The sequence below is a fragment of the Microcaecilia unicolor genome, chromosome 2 (genome assembly GCF_901765095.1).
Source record: "Microcaecilia unicolor chromosome 2, aMicUni1.1, whole genome shotgun sequence".
Taxonomy (NCBI): Eukaryota; Metazoa; Chordata; class Amphibia; order Gymnophiona; family Siphonopidae; genus Microcaecilia; species Microcaecilia unicolor.
The window spans coordinates 566,236,764-566,253,366 of record NC_044032.1 but is presented as its reverse complement, the minus strand read 5'-3'; the positions used below and the strand labels follow the sequence as shown (position 1 = coordinate 566,253,366).

The 16,603-nt window shown below is 48.4% G+C and overlaps 1 protein-coding gene across 1 annotated transcript in view; it reads right to left on the bottom strand.

Annotated features, from left to right (window-relative positions):
* PCM1 (pericentriolar material 1) overlaps positions 1–16,603 on the bottom strand; it is an 866,960-nt gene that overhangs the window by 685,332 nt on the left and 165,025 nt on the right. The window contains 1 exon segment of the mRNA XM_030191464.1: positions 5,507–5,720. Within this exon segment, the coding sequence (XP_030047324.1) occupies positions 5,507–5,720 (214 nt within the window).

Genomic DNA, 16,603 nt, shown 5'->3' with positions numbered 1-16,603 from the left:
TAAGCACTAATTGCACTAAGGTGATTCCTTACTGAGTTGATCTTGAGACTCGACTCTGATAAGTGTAGAAGGTATTCAAGCAGGTTCTGCACAGGACAAGAACGAGGTTCTAGGGCCGTGCTCTCACACCAAACGACAAACCTCCACTTTTTAGTGGAATCTTTCTTTTGTGGCTTGGAGAAGCATGCCAAACTGGCCTGCCCATCGCCACATCCTGACGGCTTCCTGACACAAGGGGCGAGATCCGGTGCTCCCCTGCTTGTTGATGTAGTACATTGCAACCTGATTGTCTGTCCAAATTTGGAAGGACATCCGATCCCTGAAGGCCTTCAGTGCGTTCCAGACCGCTCAGAGCTCCAGGAGATTGATTTGAAGACCGTATTCCTGGAGGGACCACACCCCTTGGGTTTGGAGCCCATCGACATGAGCTCCCCACCCCAGGAGAGATGTGTCCGTCGTCAGAACTTTTTTCAGCTGAGGAATTTGGAACGGGCGTCCCAGGGTCAAATTGGTCCGAATCGACCACCAGCACAGCGAATTGCGACAACTGATGGGCAGGAGGATAGCATCTTCTAGATTCCCGGTGACCTGGCACCACTGGGAAGCTAGGGTCCATTGAGCTGATCTCATGTGAAGACGAGCCATGGGAGTCTCATGGAGTGTAGAGGCCATATGGCCCAGGAGTCTCAACATCTGCCGAGCTGTGATCTGCTGGGACGCTCTGGCCTTGGAGGCGAGGGACAGAAGGTTCTGAGCCCTCGCCTCGGGAAGATAGGCCTGAGCCGTCTGTGAATTCAGCAGAGCTCCTATGAATTCCAGAGATTGGACTGGCTGGAGATGGGACTTCGGGTAATTTATCACAAACCCCAGCAGCTCCAGTAGGTGAATAGTGCACTGCATGGACCGAAGAGCTCCCACCTCTGAGGTGCCCTTCACCAGCCAATCATCGAGATACGGGAACACGTGCACCCCCAGCTTGTGCAGGTATGCCGTAACCATCACGAGACACTTGGTAAACACCTGTGGGGCAGAGGCGAGCCCAAAGGGCAGCACACAATACTGGAAGTGACGTGTCCCCAGACGGAATTGCAGATACTGTGAGCTGGCAGTATCGGGATGTGCTATAAGCATCCTTTAAATCCAGGGAACAAAGCCAATCGTCTTTCTGAATCATGGGGAAAAGGGTGCCCAAGGAAAGCATCCTGAACTTTTCTCGTACCTCATATTTGTTCAGGCCTCTCAGGTCCAGGTCCTCTCCGGTGAAGGCGTGGGGTCGGAGGGCCTCGGAGGAGAAATATCTGGGGTCTGCCTCACCCTCCCACGAGGCCTCCTCCTCGGTGTCGGACATGAGCTCTCGCAGCTCAGACCGCAACCGGGCCCGTCTCGACCCCGAGGAACCATGTCCTCGACGATGGTATCGAGAGGTGGACTCCCGCGCCGGCGGAGACGAAGCTCCCTCCATCGACGTCGACGGAAATTCCACCTGAGTGGCGATCGAAGACCGCATCACAGGGCCAGAGCCAGCTGTTGCTTCCATCAACGGCACCGTGGGCGCAAGCTCCGCCAGTGCCGGCAAGACCTGGCGCATCAGCCCCTCCAGGATCCCCGGGAGGATGGCTCGGAGGCACTCGTCAAGGCCCGCTGTCGGGAGAGGCTGGGGGGCCGGTGCGGGCGTCTGTGCTGGAAGCTGCCCGGGTCCAGGAGACGGTACCGGGGTACCCGACGACCTGTGCATCAACACCTCTTTGATAGAGGGGGAGCGCTCCTCCCGACGTTGGCGCTTCTTGGGGATCGAGTCTTCTCTCGAAGTCCCGGAGCTGCCAGTCCCATGCGCCGTGGGCGACCGATGATGGTGCTTCTTTGCAGCCTTCTTTCGATGCCCGTCATCGGCGCTCCGCGGCATGGACGAGGAGGAAGTGGAGTCTCCGCGCCCTCTGGGGGTCGGATCCGACAGGGTTCAGTCCCGATGGCCCTGAGCAGCGGGAGTGGCCGGGGCGAACTGCCCACGCGGTCGCTCACCGCCGCCGTCGCTGGCAGGTCATCGGGCCAAGGGAACCTGTACTTCTGGGGTCAGTGCCATAGTCGGCGTCGAAGACGTCCACATTGGTACCGGTACCGATGACCCGGCCGTCGACACTGATGCCGCCGAGATTGACGTCGAAGGGCCGGCGCAAGTTCCAAAAACACGGTCCCGAAGAACTTGCCTCGCCACCTGCGTCCGCTTTCACAAGCCGAGACACAAGGTGCACGCCTTGGAATTATGCTCCGGGTCGAGGCACTGGAGGCACCAAGCGTGAGGATCGGTCTGCGAGATCTGCCGGCCACACCGACCACACTTTTTGAATCCGCCTGGGACCTGAGGACATCGACAGAAAAATCGCATCGGCGAGGTCAAAATCGTCGATGGTGGCGGTAGAAAGGCACACCACAAAATAAAGAACGGCCGCGCGGCCTTGGAGAACAAAACGGATGAAACTCGATGGAAAGGAAAGAAAGGAAAGTCCTCTTTTTTTTTTTTTTTTACTAAAAGGGCGCACGAACGCACGTAGAACAAAAAATAATAAAGAAAATCGCGGACTAGGCCGCAAATCGGTTTTCAGGGGCTGATACGGAGAGGGACAAAGACGCGTCTCTCTCCAGCGCAGATAGTGAAAAAACTAAGCAGGAACGGTCGTGCATGAGCGGGAAGACGGCCGCGCATGCGCAGTGGGCGTACCCTGCGTGCGGGACCTCCCGCGAGATTTTTTCTTCCGGTTTGAGGGGCTGCTGTGGACGTCAACCCAGTCGTGAGAACAAGCAGCCTGCTTGTCCTCGGAGAAATCCCTCGCCAGGCCCTTAGATCTTTCATTGCCAAAGAAATGGAAGGTGTTCTTTCCACTGAGAAGGGATCTAAACAAGTTAAAATATTTGAGAATTTGGATTCCCAGATGGATGAAAACTCCTGTACTCTCTGAATATAAGCATTAGAATGGACCAACTCCTCAAGCAACTTGACCTTTGCAGGCATTTACCCTTTCTTCTATCCCACTGTCAGTTGGTGTACCTCAGGGATCTGTCCTGGGACCTCTTCTTTTCTTCATCTATACTTCTTCCCTTGGTACTCTGATCTCATCCCATGGTCTTTAAGATCACCTTTACACTGATAACTCCCAGATCTACCTCTCCACCCCAGAAATCTCAGCAGGAATTCAGGCCAAAGTATCAGCCTGCCTGTCTGACATTGCTGCCTGGATGTCTCACCGCCATCTGAAACTAAACATGACCAAGACTGAGCTTCTTATCTTTCCCCCTAAACCAACCTCTCCTCTTCCCCATTCTCTATTTCTGTGGATAACACTCTCATCCTCCCTGTCTCATCAGCTCATAACCTTGGGGTCATCTTCGACTCCTCTCTCTCCTTCTCTGCACATATTCAACAGACTGCTAAAACCTGTCGTTTCTTTCTCTATATCACCAAAATTTGCCCTTTCCTTTCTGAGCACACTACCAGAACCCTTACCCACACTCTTAACAACGCTCACTTAGACTACTGTAACTTGCTTCTCACCTCCTTAGCCATCTCTCTCCTCTTCAATCTGTTCAAAATTCTGTTGCACGACTTACATTCTGCCAGTGTCGCTATGCTCATATTAGCCCTCTCCTCAAGTCACTTCACTGGCTCCCTATCCGTTTCTGCATACAGTTCAAACTCCTCTTATTGACCTATAAGTGCATTCACTCTGCAGCTGTTCAGTACCTCTCCACTCTCATCTCTCCCTACACTCCTCCCAGGGAACTCCGTTCACTGGATAAATCTCTCTTATCTGCACCCTTCTCCTCCACCGCTAACTCCAGACTCCATTCCTTTTATCTTGCTGCACCATATGCCTGGAATAGACTTCTTGAGCCGGAACTTTAAAAGAATCACAATTCAAAGTGCTACACCACAGTCACATTGATAATGCTAAGAAATTTAAAAGGGTTTGCCATCAACATGTTTGAAATGTCAGAGCTAAGAGGGGACCTATTTGCACAGCTTCATGCAATGTCCTTTGATCACTACATTTTGGACTGCATGGAAGAAAGCACAGGGTAAATGCTGGGGTTTTCTGATCCCGGATACTGGGGAAACTTTAATGTTGGGGGAAGTAGGTGTTGGAAGGGGGAAGGCTACAAGGGCACACACTTATTTATCCAATTAGGATTACTTGTGGCTAAATTATGCATACAGCAAAAGTGGATTGAGGCTATGCCACCTAATACTGAGCAGTGGTACAATACCCTGTCAAAAGGGGATACATATGGAATATTAGTTGTACGCTATGCAAAATGACAGGCACTAGATGCGCATTTACAGGCTTGTAAAACCTTTTCCAAGTCCCAACTCAATAGAAGAGTTTCAACAGGAATGATGGGAAGAGAGAGAAGTAGGGATGATAGCAGGCAGTGGGCTAAGAGGGGTGGGAGATGCAGCCTTAGAAAGCATATCAAAAGCAAAGGTTTGTTATGCGAGAAGAAATTGCTAGATGGTGTTCTACTGCAAATCTTGGACACTGAAAAACCTATTTTTTGGACAATTGTGGTTATGATGTTTGTTGGTGTTATATACCTTGTTTCTAAAGTACCAATAAGACACGGTTAAAAAAAAGAGAAAAGAAAAGAAATGGAGAACATGTAAGTTTAAGAATGTAATCTATATAATAGGAAAGGTTTTAAAACCAGACTTAGTAAGCACCAGGATTGTTAAGCATGGTAATATACAAGAGCTTTTGGTGAGACACTGCCAAATAGGAGAATTTATAATGCATGGTCATTGATCAAGTCAGTGAGACTACACAGAGGCAGAGAACTGCAACAAGACCAGAAATGAATCTTTTCTTTAAATATGGTTAAATCCAATAATCTTACTCAGAACATAGTGAACAGCATAACTTTCTGACCCTTTTGGTCATAACAGTGATAGTCATTCTTTCATTTCACAGCACATGGACAAGACACAGAAAGCAACATAACTGTTACTGCACTGAAGTCAATATAAATAATACAGCATCCTCTCTCATTCATTTTATTGGAAAAAGAATAAAATCAGAGAGAATATTGCAGGAAGCCCTGCTGTTTCTGATCCCAATACACCCACCTGTGCGTTACAACAGAAAACCTGCTACTCTGCTCCCACACATTCCCAACAATTCAGGGTGCCATATTCCATGCCCCCTTCCCCTCACATTTTTCATTCTAGCAGGACATTTCCTCCAGCTCCCCAGCACACATTTTCCTGGAAATAAACCAAAGATGGTGTCACTCTTTGTGCCTCTTTGCTTGTGAAGCTGCCTGGGCCCATAAATACTACATTCAGCTTGGTTCTGTTGACTCCTTGCATCAAAGTCTACTCGTAAATTGTTGTAGGTAGTACTTTATTTACCAAGTTTGCTCACCAAGCAAATGTTCAGAAACTAGAGGGCAAAAAGGCTATTTGTAGCATGGTGCTAACCTTTAAAAGAAGGCCTTGTATTAAACACCTACTTACGTGAATTGTTTAACTGATGATCACGAAATGCATGCAGGTCCCCTAGAAATTTGTCCATTTTTTCTTTCTTTTCTTGTAATACTTTCATCTTGGTAAAAAGCTGTACTTTATCTTCTGACACAGTTTCTGACACAGATGAATTCCTGCTCTGAGCAATCTCCCTGGTAAGTGAAAGAGTTTCTGCTTGTCTCCTATTATCAGGCACAGGCCGCGCCTAAAAACAAAATAATTTACTTTACTCCAAAGAATGTATAATATTTAAAATGTTTGACATGTAAATTGAATGTAATACTTAATGCCAGCCTGTCACCAGCTGGCAAAAACCCATCAATAATGAAAAGCATACCAAAAAATTCAATTAAAACACAGATTTATAAGATGTACAAGACATGCTACTGCACAGAAACTGAGCATCGATGCTGCAAAAAACTTTTTAAGTCAAAAGCCAGATTCCCAATGCTCTTGAATCAGCTTGTTTAATGAACCTTCAACCATTTCACTTTGTCTTGGGGTTCTGCAGTACAGTTCGGTAATGTGCAGGTTCCAAACATTAAAACACTCAATCTAGACACCATGGAGGTTTCAATCATGAATGTTTATAAAGAGCTACATCATGTGAGCACAACTCTAGTTTCTACTTTACATTTTCTAAGCATGGCACCAGAATTAAATTATTTCTAGCAACATAACCAGTACTAAACATTCATTGGTTCACAGAACTGTACCATAACCACCACAAAACATTTCAGCCAGTTAACAGGCCCCAATAGAAAAGACACATGGTGACAATGAAGACAGCTTTTTAAGAGGTGTATGTTTAACATTTGTTATTAAAATAAAAACAACAGACTAGTGATTAGAAAAAAAGAGCTGGGAAGTAAAAGAGTGAGAGCTCACATCTCACTTGTCCCAATGACAAATTTTCTGACTTTGGGAAAAATCACTTTAGCTTCAATTATTTATTTTGATTTTGCTCACATCTTTTTCAGTAGTAATTCAAGATGAGTTACATTCAGGTACTCTACATATTTCCTTGTCACCTGAGGGCTTACATTCTAATTTTGTACCTGAGGCAACGGAGGGTTAAGTGGCTTGCTCAAGGTCACAAGGAGGAGCACTTAGAGTGTACGTCTCATAATTAAATTCTCAGTACTGCACTGGCCTGATACATGAGAGTTAAAAAAATAATTTTTTTTTTTTTTTAAACTAAATTAAATCCTACTATATAAATGAGCTGTGACCGAGGTGCCGCACATGCGTCACTTCACAGGTCTCTCCCGAGCCACCGAGCGATTCTCCTCTCTCCCCTGCCCCCCCCCCCTCCAGCCATCCAGCGATTCTTCTATCATGCCCTCCCTCCAGCCACCCAGCGATTCTCCTCGCTCCCCTGATTACCTCCGTCAAAGCGGCCACGTCATTGAAAGCCCTGCCCGTCTCCAGCTTTCCCTTCGAGTTTGTTCCCTCAGAGTTCCGCTTTCTGATGTCATTTCCTCTTTCTGTGAGGGCGGGACTCTGAGGGAACGAACTCGAAGGGAAGGCTAGAGACAGGCAGGGCTTTCAATAACGCGGCCGCTTCGACAGAGGTAATCAGGGGAGCGAGGAGAATCACTGGGTGGATTGGGGGGGGGGGGCAGGGGAGAGAGAAGAATCGCTGGGTGGCTGGAGGGGGGGAGGGGAGAGAGGAGAATCACACACACTCTCTCTCTCAGACACACTAGCACCCAGTCTCACTCTCTCTCTGTCACACACAAACACACACTCGCACATTCACTCTCTCTCAGTCACTCTCACACACACTCGCTCAAACATACACACTCCGAGGAAAACCTTGCTAGCGCCTGTTTCATGTGTGTCAGAAATGGGCCTTTTTTACTAGTTATATTGTAACTAAAAAATTCAGTCTGGTTGATTTCAGTTACCATCTATAAAATTTTTTTCCAAAGCCCTGGTGGTATGAATAGCTAAAAAACAGAGATTAATTAAGATGACAGATTAGTTCTATATTTTCCCATTTTGCAGTCTGCAGCATATAAATGCATGTTTTTTTCTGCCAAACACAAAAATAAAATGATACCTATCAGAACAGTCTACACATTATCCCTATTGTGTGAAGTATTGTGTTGCCAGAATCACACTATGATGTTTCCTACTGACAGAAACTGAGGCATTTGTCAGGATAAAAAACAGAAGGCTACAAAGAGAAGGGCATAACAAGCAGAAAGGAATTGTAGATAATGCCCCCCTACAAGTAGTTGGTAAGACCTCACTTGGAGAGCTGTGTTCAGTTTTGGAGGTTATCTCTTGCCAAAGATATAAGATTTGAAGCCATTCAGAGTATAATGACCAAAATGGTTTGGGGTCCTTGCCAGAAAGATGTAGGAGAAACAACCTGGGAGACAAGAGCACATATACCCTAGAGATGAGGAAAGACAGGGAATTCTGGAATTCGTTGCCAGAGAATGTGGTAAAGGCGGTTAGCTTAGCGGAGTTTAAAAAAGGTTTGGACGGCTTCCTAAAGGAAAAGTCCATAGACCGTTATTAAATGGACTTGAGGAAAATCCACTATTTCTGGGTAATCAGTATAAAATGTTCTGTACATTTTTGGGATCTGGCCGGGTATTTGTGACCTGGATTGGCCACTGTTGGAAACAGGATGCTGGGCTCGATGGACCTTTGGTCTTTCCCAGTATGGCAATACTTATGTACTTATATAACATAATGAGCATTTTGATATTTTTTTATTTTGTTCACACCTTTACAGTAGTAGCCCAAGGTGAGTTATATTCAGGTATATTGGGTATTTCCCTGTCCTAGAAAACTCACAATCTAAGTTTGTACCCGAGGCAATGGAGGATTATGTGATTTGCCCAAGATCACAAGGAGCAGCAGTGGGATTTGAACCTGCCACCTCTGGATGTCAAGAACAGAGCTCTAACCACTAGGCCATTCCTCCACTCCATTAAATGGGGAGTCTATAGAAATAGAGGACATAAAATGAAGCTGAAAGGAGGGAAACTGTCTTAAACTAAAACAAACACCACTTTATACTCTGAATTAAATATAAGGCTAGATGGTATCCTTTTGAGAGTAGAAAAAAAATTAAAAATAAAGAGTATTGTGATGGATAGGCATCTGACCATGGAAAAGCACTCACATATGGTAGTTAAAAAGACATCTGGAGTACTGAGGAAACAGACAAATTCGTCATTGTTGGTACAATCTGGTTTTATCACAAGTAGACTATTGTAATGTTTCATATGTAGGTTGTACCAATATGGTTAAGAAAAGGCTACAAAAACCATACATAATGTAGCTGCTAGGTAGATCTTCTCCAAAACAAAATATTATAAAAGTGACCCCGCTGTTTGTTGAATTACATTGGCTTCCGGTTGACGCAAGAGGAATTTTTAAACTTATGTACATTTGATATTATATAAAACTACACCAAATTACTTGAATAGTTGAATTTTACTCCACAATTCTAGGAACAGAAAACTAGTGGGAAATTACATGGACTTGATATTCCCTTCTCCAAGAGGAGTGAGATAGAAGATGTCACATAATGCCTCCTTAATACATATTTACCAGCAAAATGGTGGAAAGCTATACCAATTCAAATAAGGTCTATTCCATGCTATAAGTAGGGGTTGCCAACTAGGATCCAGATTTGCCTGACAGGGTTACATAAGTACATAAGCACTGCCGCATTGGGAAAGACCAAGGGTCCATCAAGCCCAGCATCCTGTGTCCGACAGCGGCCAATCCAGGCTTCAAAAACCCGGCAACCCCCAGCCCCCCCCCCCCAAAAAAAAAAAAATTTGTAATAATGTTCAATGGACTTTTCCCTCAGGAATCTGTCCAAACCCCCTTTAAATTCTGTAAGGCCAGCTGCTGTCACTACATTCTCCAGCAACGAGTTCCAGAGTCTAACTACACCCTGAGAAAAGAAAAACTTTCTCCTATTTGTTTTAAATCTACCATATTCTAGCAGGGTTGATCCAGTCCTGGCCTTACCACACTGCATGCCAGGATTTGTGGTACTAATTTCCTCATTAAATTCCCTAAGGCTACAAATCCCTGCATACATTGGGGTAAGCCCAGGACTAGATCAACCCTGCTGGACGAATCTTGATCTAGATGACAACCGTAGCTATTTATTTATTTATTGCTATCTTGAGATCCTCAGACACTATAACCACATGATCTCTTTCTTAGTCCATACAGAATAGCCTCTCATCTCCTACTGCATACAGCTCCTTTGGATTTGCACATCCCAAATGCATCACACTGCATTTCTTCACAGGAAATCCAATAGGTTAACATTTAACTTTCAAAAACTAGATTGATAAAATGAGAATGGTCAAAAAAAAAAAAAAAATTTAAACCACCTTATAGGAGAAGCTGAAAAGGTCAGAAATTTACATCAGGTAGGATGCCATTCAAAAATACTATCCTGGAAGCCCAAACCAGATATATTCATTGCATTAAAAAAAAGGAGAAAGGAATGCCAAACGACAGCCGGCATGGTTAGAAAGTGATGTGAAGGAAGCTATAGAGCTAAAAGAAAATCCGACTGAAATAAAAGGAAACGGCAATGGTAAGTCAAATACGAAGTGCTGGTGTCAGGCAATGTCTACAGCTCAGCTGGGGGGTTAACCTTGCAGCCACCTAAAGGGTCTGTCCAGAACTGCTCAGTTCCACTACCACCTGCGCAGGTGCTCTACACTAGCATACCCTTCCACCCACTTGCTGGGTCCCACTTGCCTCTGAGCGCATCTCCCACCCACAGGTTAGACCCAGTGATCTCTAGGTTACTAAGGCTACACTCTCAGGGGTCCCACAGTTCCTAGAAAGAACTGCAAGAAAGCACAATCAATAAACTAATAGGTTTATTGTTACAGTAAAAGCAAAGATACTTACCTGCAGCAGGTATTCTCCGAGGACAACAGGCTTCATATTCTCACAAGTGGGCAGATCCACATCGTCCAGGAATCGGCTAGTTAGCCAGCAAAGAAAACATTCCAGAGCCTTCCAGGAGTGTAAACCATGCCCCACAGCGCATGCGCAGAGCGCATTCCTGCCCACATGTCCGCGTCTCTTCAGTTTAATAAAATAGCATAAAAACTAAACAAATTACGAAGATACAACTACAAAGGAAGGTGGGCGGGACTGTGAGAATGTGAAGCCTGCTGTCCTCAGAGAGCAGCTGATATAGGTATGTACCTTCACTTTCTCCAAGGACAAGCAGGTTTACATTCTCTCAAGTTGAGAATCCCTAGCATCCAGGCTCACCCAAAAACAAACAATGGTCAATTGGGCCTCGCAATGGCGAGGACTAAACGCAGATTAACCTGAAATGAACGCCAACTAGATGAAGGTGAAGCTTGGAACAGAATAAAACGGGCCTAGGAGGGTGGAGTTGGATTCTAGACCCCAAAACAGATTCTGCAACACTGACTGCCCAAACCAACTATCACAACGGGTATCTTGCTCAAGGCAGTAGTGAGATGTGAATGTGTGGACAGAAGACCACATGACAACCTTACAAATCTCTTCAATGGAGGCTGACCAAGTGGGCCACTGAAGCACCCACGCAACTCCAGGGCCGGCCAGTCCGCCCTCAACAAAGAATCCGAGGGAGAAGCCTGCTGCAAAACGGTCAGGCATGCCCCGGCCACATAGGAGCCGCAAACCGAGGCTTGCAAACTCAGGGCAGCCGCCTCAAAGGCCGACCTTAAGGACGCCTCCAATCTCCTGTCCTGAGCGTCCTTCAGGGCAGTGTCACCTTCCACCGGCAGAGCCATCTTCTTAGTCACTGCAGTGATTAAAGAGTCTACTGTAGGCCAGAGAAAGGCCTCCCGTTCACCCTCAGATAGAGGGTACAGACGGGACATGGCTCTGGCTACCTTAAGGCTCGCTTCAGGGGCATCCCATTGAGCCGAAATTAAAGTCTGCATGGCTTCATGAACGTGGAAGGTTCTGGGTGGGCGCTTAGTTCCCAGCATAATGGCAGAGCCAGCTGAGGCTGAGAGAGGGCCTCCGGAGAGGAAATTTTCAGAATGCTCATGGCCTGCACTAACAGGTTGGGCAAATCATCTGAGCGAAAAAGCCGCGCTGCACAGGGGTCATCCGCTCCATCCGAGCGGGGATCAGTCTCCTCCACAGAATCCCAAGGACCTTTGGGAGAACTCAGATACGCTGCCCTCATCCACATCAGAGGAGACAAGAGTCCCCTAGGGCCAAGAGATCCACCCGAGGGCGCTTGATCATGGAAGCCTCATCACCCTTATCAGACAGGGGAGTAGGGCAGCGTTTTGCATAAGGCAAGCCTGATGCAGCAGTAAAATAAACTCGGGAGAAACCCCCCCCCCAGTCTGTGCACTTCTGCAGCCTAGGCCACGGCCCTAGAAGCACCCTCAACCTGCACTCCCAAGAGCGAGGAAGAGGCACGCTGCGCATCCAAAATGGCGTCCACCGCGACATTCCGCGAAGGAGCCGCGCGGGAAGAATGGCGCTTTAATTTTGCCGACTTTATACCATCGCCCGAGTCAAGGGCGACCATACCATTAACGTCTCCCACCTCAAGGGCGGCCCAAGAAGGAGCCGACCGAGCAGCGTGGCCGGCAACAAACGGGAGGGCGGTCAGCGGGGGATGGGCGCCTAAGGCAGGAAAAACCGCAGCACTGGAGGAAAACCCGGGGAATTCTCTCGATTCCGAAAAGGCGCCCAAGAAAGGCGTCTCTGCCTTTGAACCCCCCGCTAGACGTGCGCACGCGGTCCGGGGATCGTCTTTTCGCGCCCTTGCCCTCTGACGCCAGAGCCACATGGAGACCGTTCAGAGAACCCCCTGCCCGCTAGGAAAAGGTAAAATTACCTGCTTCTCGCTCCGAGCTGCAACGATTTGGAGTCCCAGTGAGTAGCTGCAACCGAGGACGTATCTCTCTCAAGGACGTCTATTTTTCTGGGTTTTTTTTTTCTTTTTTTTTTTTTAAACGGAGCCAGCGGGAAGGGGGAGAAAAGGAGGGACCTGGCACCACCAAGTTTGCACTTGCTCACGAAGAGCCCTCAACCCCAGGTACTCAACAAAACCTAAACAATTAGGCTTGGAGACCTAGCCAGAGCTGCTGCTGTGTGACCACACACCCGCTAGATAGAGAACATACTGGGGAATTTCCGGCAGCACATGACCACATATAGGGAGGCAAAAGATTGCCATCTCCACCTGCTGGTAGATGGACACAACCCACCAGTCTATGGATTGATCGGCTTGATGATAGGGAAATCTGTTTTACTGTTCTGGGATCTTGCCTGGTACTTGTGACCTGGATTAGCCACTTTTGGAAACAAGATGATGAGCTTGATGGACCTACTGAGCAAGCTGTCCCAGTAAGGGAAGTTTAAGCGAATGCTACATACCTGTAGAAGGTATTCTCCGAGGACAGCAGGCTGATTGTTCTCACTGATGGGTGACGTCCACGGCAGCCCCGCCAATCAGAAACTTCACTAGCAAAGGCCTTTGCTAGCTCTCAAGCACCCACGCGCACGCGCGGCCGCCTTCCCGCCCGAACCGGCTCATGTTCGTCAGTCCCGTATGTAGCAAGACAAAGACAAGGGAACACAACTCCAAGGGGAGGCGGGCGGGTTTGTGAGAACAATCAGCCTGCTGTCCTCGGAAAATACCTTCTACAGGTATGTAGCATTCGCTTTCTCCGAGGACAAGCAGGCTGCTTGTTCTCACTGATGGGGTATCCCCAGCCCCCAGGCTCACTCAAAACAACAAACATGGTCAATTGGGCCTCGCAATGGCAAGGACATAACTGAGATTAACCTAATAACTTATCCAACTAACAGAGAGTGTAGCCTGGAACAGAATAAAACATGGGTCTAGGGAGGTGGAGTTGGATTCTATACCCCGAACAGATTCTGAAGCACTGACTGCCCGAACCGACTGTCGCGTCGGGTATCCTGCTGCAGGCAGTAATGAGATGTGAATGTGTGGACAGATGACCACGTCGCAGCTTTGCAAATCTCTTCAATAGTGGCTGACTTCAAGTGGGCCACTGACGCAGCCATGGCTCTAACATTGTGAGCCGTGACATGACCCTCAAGAGCCAGCCCCGCCTGGGCGTAAGTGAAGGAAATGCAATCTGCTAGCCAATTGGATATGGTGCGTTTCCCCACAGCCACTCCCCTCCTGTTGGGATCAAAAGAAACAAACAATTGGGCGGACTGTCTGTTGGGCTGTGTCCGCTCCAGATAGAAGGCCAATGCTGTTTTGCAGTCCAATGTGTGCAGCTGACGTTCAGCAGGGCAGGAATGAGGACGGGGAAAAAATGTTGGCAAGACAATTGACTGGTTCAGATGGAACTCCGACACAACCTTTGGCAAGAACTTAGAGTGAGTGCGGAGGACTACTCTATTATGATGAAATCTCGTATAAGGGGCCTGGCCTACCAGGGCCTGAAGCTCACTGACTCTACGAGCTGAAGTAACTGCCACCAAGAAAATGACCTCACCCAGCTGATGAAACCTCCTTTTGAGCCACTGAACTCCTGCCATCTGAAGTACTTGACCTGGAAGAACGACATTGAGATCCCATGACACTGTAGGAGGTTTGACGGGGGGCTTTGACAAAAGCAAACCTCTCATGAAGCGAACAACTAAAGGCTGTCCTGAGATCGGCTTACCTTCCACACGGTAACGGTATGCACTGATTGCGCTAACGTGAACTCTTACAGAGTTGGTCTTGAGACCAGACTCAGACAAGTGCAGAAGATACTCAAGCAGGATCTGCGTAGGACAAGAGCGAGGATCTAAGGCCTTGCTGTCACACCAGACGGCAAACCTCCTCCATAAAAAGAAGTAACTCCTCGTAGTGGAATCTTTTCTGGAAGCAAGCAAGACACGGGAGACACCCTCTGACAGACCCAAAGAGGCAAAGTCTACGCTCTCAACATTCAGGCCATGAGAGCCAGAGACTGGAGGTTGGGATGCAGAAGCGCCCCTTCGTCCTGTGTGATGAGGGTCGGAAAACACTCCAATCTCCACGGTTCTTCGGAGGACAACTCCAGAGGAAGAGAGAACCAGATCTGACGCTGACAAAAGGGAGCAATCAGAATCATGGTGCCCCGGTCTTGTTTGAGTTTCAACAAAGTCTTCCCCACCAGAGGTATGGGAGGATAAGCATACAGCAGACCTTCCCCCCAATCCAGGAGGAAGGCATCCGATGCCAGTCGACCGTGGTCCTGAAGTCTGGAACAGAACTGAGGAACCTTGTGGTTGGCTCGAGATGCGAAGAGATCTACCAAGGGGTGCCCCACACTTGGAAGATCTGGCGCACTACTCCAGAATTGAGCGACCACTCGTGAGGTTGCATAATCCTGCTCAACCTGTCGGCCAGACTGTTGTTTACGCCTGCCAGATATGTGGCTTGGAGCCACATGCCGTAACGGCGAGCCCAGAGCCACATGCTGACGGCTTCCTGACACAGGGGGCGAGATCCGGTGCCCCCCTGCTTGTTGATGTAATACATGGCAGCCTGGTTGTCTGTCTGAATTTGGATAATTTGATGGGACAGCCGATCTCAGAAAGCCTTCAGAGTGTTCCAGACCGCTCGTAACTCCAGGAGATTGATCTGCAGATCGCGTTCCTGGAGGGACCAGGTTCCTTGGGTGTGAAGTCCATCGACATGAGCTCCCCACCCCAGGAGAGACGCATCCGTAGTCAGCACCTTTTGTGGCTGAGGAATTTGGAAAGGGCGTCCCAGAGTCAAATTGGCCCAAATAGTCCACCAGCAAAGGGATTTGAGAAAACTCGTGGACAGGTGGATCACATCCTCTAGATCCCCAGCAGCCTGAAACCACTGGGAAGCTAGAGTCCATTGAGCAGATCGCATGTGAAGACGAGCCATGGGAGTCACATGGACTGTGGAGGCCATGTGGCCAAGAAATCTCAACATCTGCCGAGCTGTGATCTGCTGGGACGCTCGTACCCGGGAGACGAGGGACAGCAGATTGTTGGCCCTCGTCTCCGGGAGATAGGCACGAGCCGTCCGAGAATCCAGCAGAGCTCCTATGAATTCGAGTCTCTGTACTGGGAGAAGGTGGGACTTTGGGTAATTTATCACAAACCCTAGTAGCTCCAGGAGTCGAATAGTCATCTGCATGGACTGTAGAGCTCCTGCCTCGGAAGTGTTCTTCACCAGCCAATCGTCGAGATAAGGGAACACGTGCACTCCGAGCCTGCGAAGCGCTGCTGATACCACAGCTAGGCACTTCGTGAACACTCTGGGCGCAGAGGCGAGCCCAAAGGGTAGCACACAGTACTGGAAGTGACATGATCCCAGACGAAATCGAAGATACTGTCTGTGAGCTGGCAGTACCGGGATGTGTGTATAAGCATCCTTTAAGTCCAGAGAGCATAGCCAATCGTTTTGCTGAATCATGGGAAGAAGGGTGCCCAGGGAAAGCATCCTGAACTTTTCCTTGACCAGATATTTGTTCAGGGCCCTTAGGTCTAGGATGGGACGCATCCCCCCTGTTTTCTTTTCCACAAGGAAGTACCTGGAATAGAATCCCAGCCCTTCTTGCCCGGTGGCACGGCTCGACCGCATTGGCACTGAGAAGGGCGGAGAGTTCCTCTGCAAGTACCTGCTTGTGTTGGAAGCTGAAGGACTGAGCTCCCGGTGGGCAATTTGGAGGCATGGCGGCCAAATTGAGGGTGTATCCTTGCCGGACTATTTGGAGAACCCACTGGTCGGAGGTTATGAGAGACCACCTTTGGTGAAAAACTTTCAACCTCCCCCCCTACCGGCAGATCGTCCGGCACGGACACTTTGACATCGGCTATGCTCTGCTGGAGCCAGTCAAAAGCTCGCCCCCTGCTTTTGCTGGGGAGCCGAGGGGCCTTGCTGAGGCGCACGCTGCTGTCGAGAGCGAGCGCGCTGGGGCTTAGCCTGGGCCGCAGGCTCTCGAGAGGGAGGATTGTACCTACGCTTACCAGAAGAGTAGGGAACAGCCCTCCTTCCCCCGTAAAAACGTCTACCTGAAGAGGTAGATGCTTAAGGCTGCCGGTGGGAGAATGTGTCGAAAGCGTTAT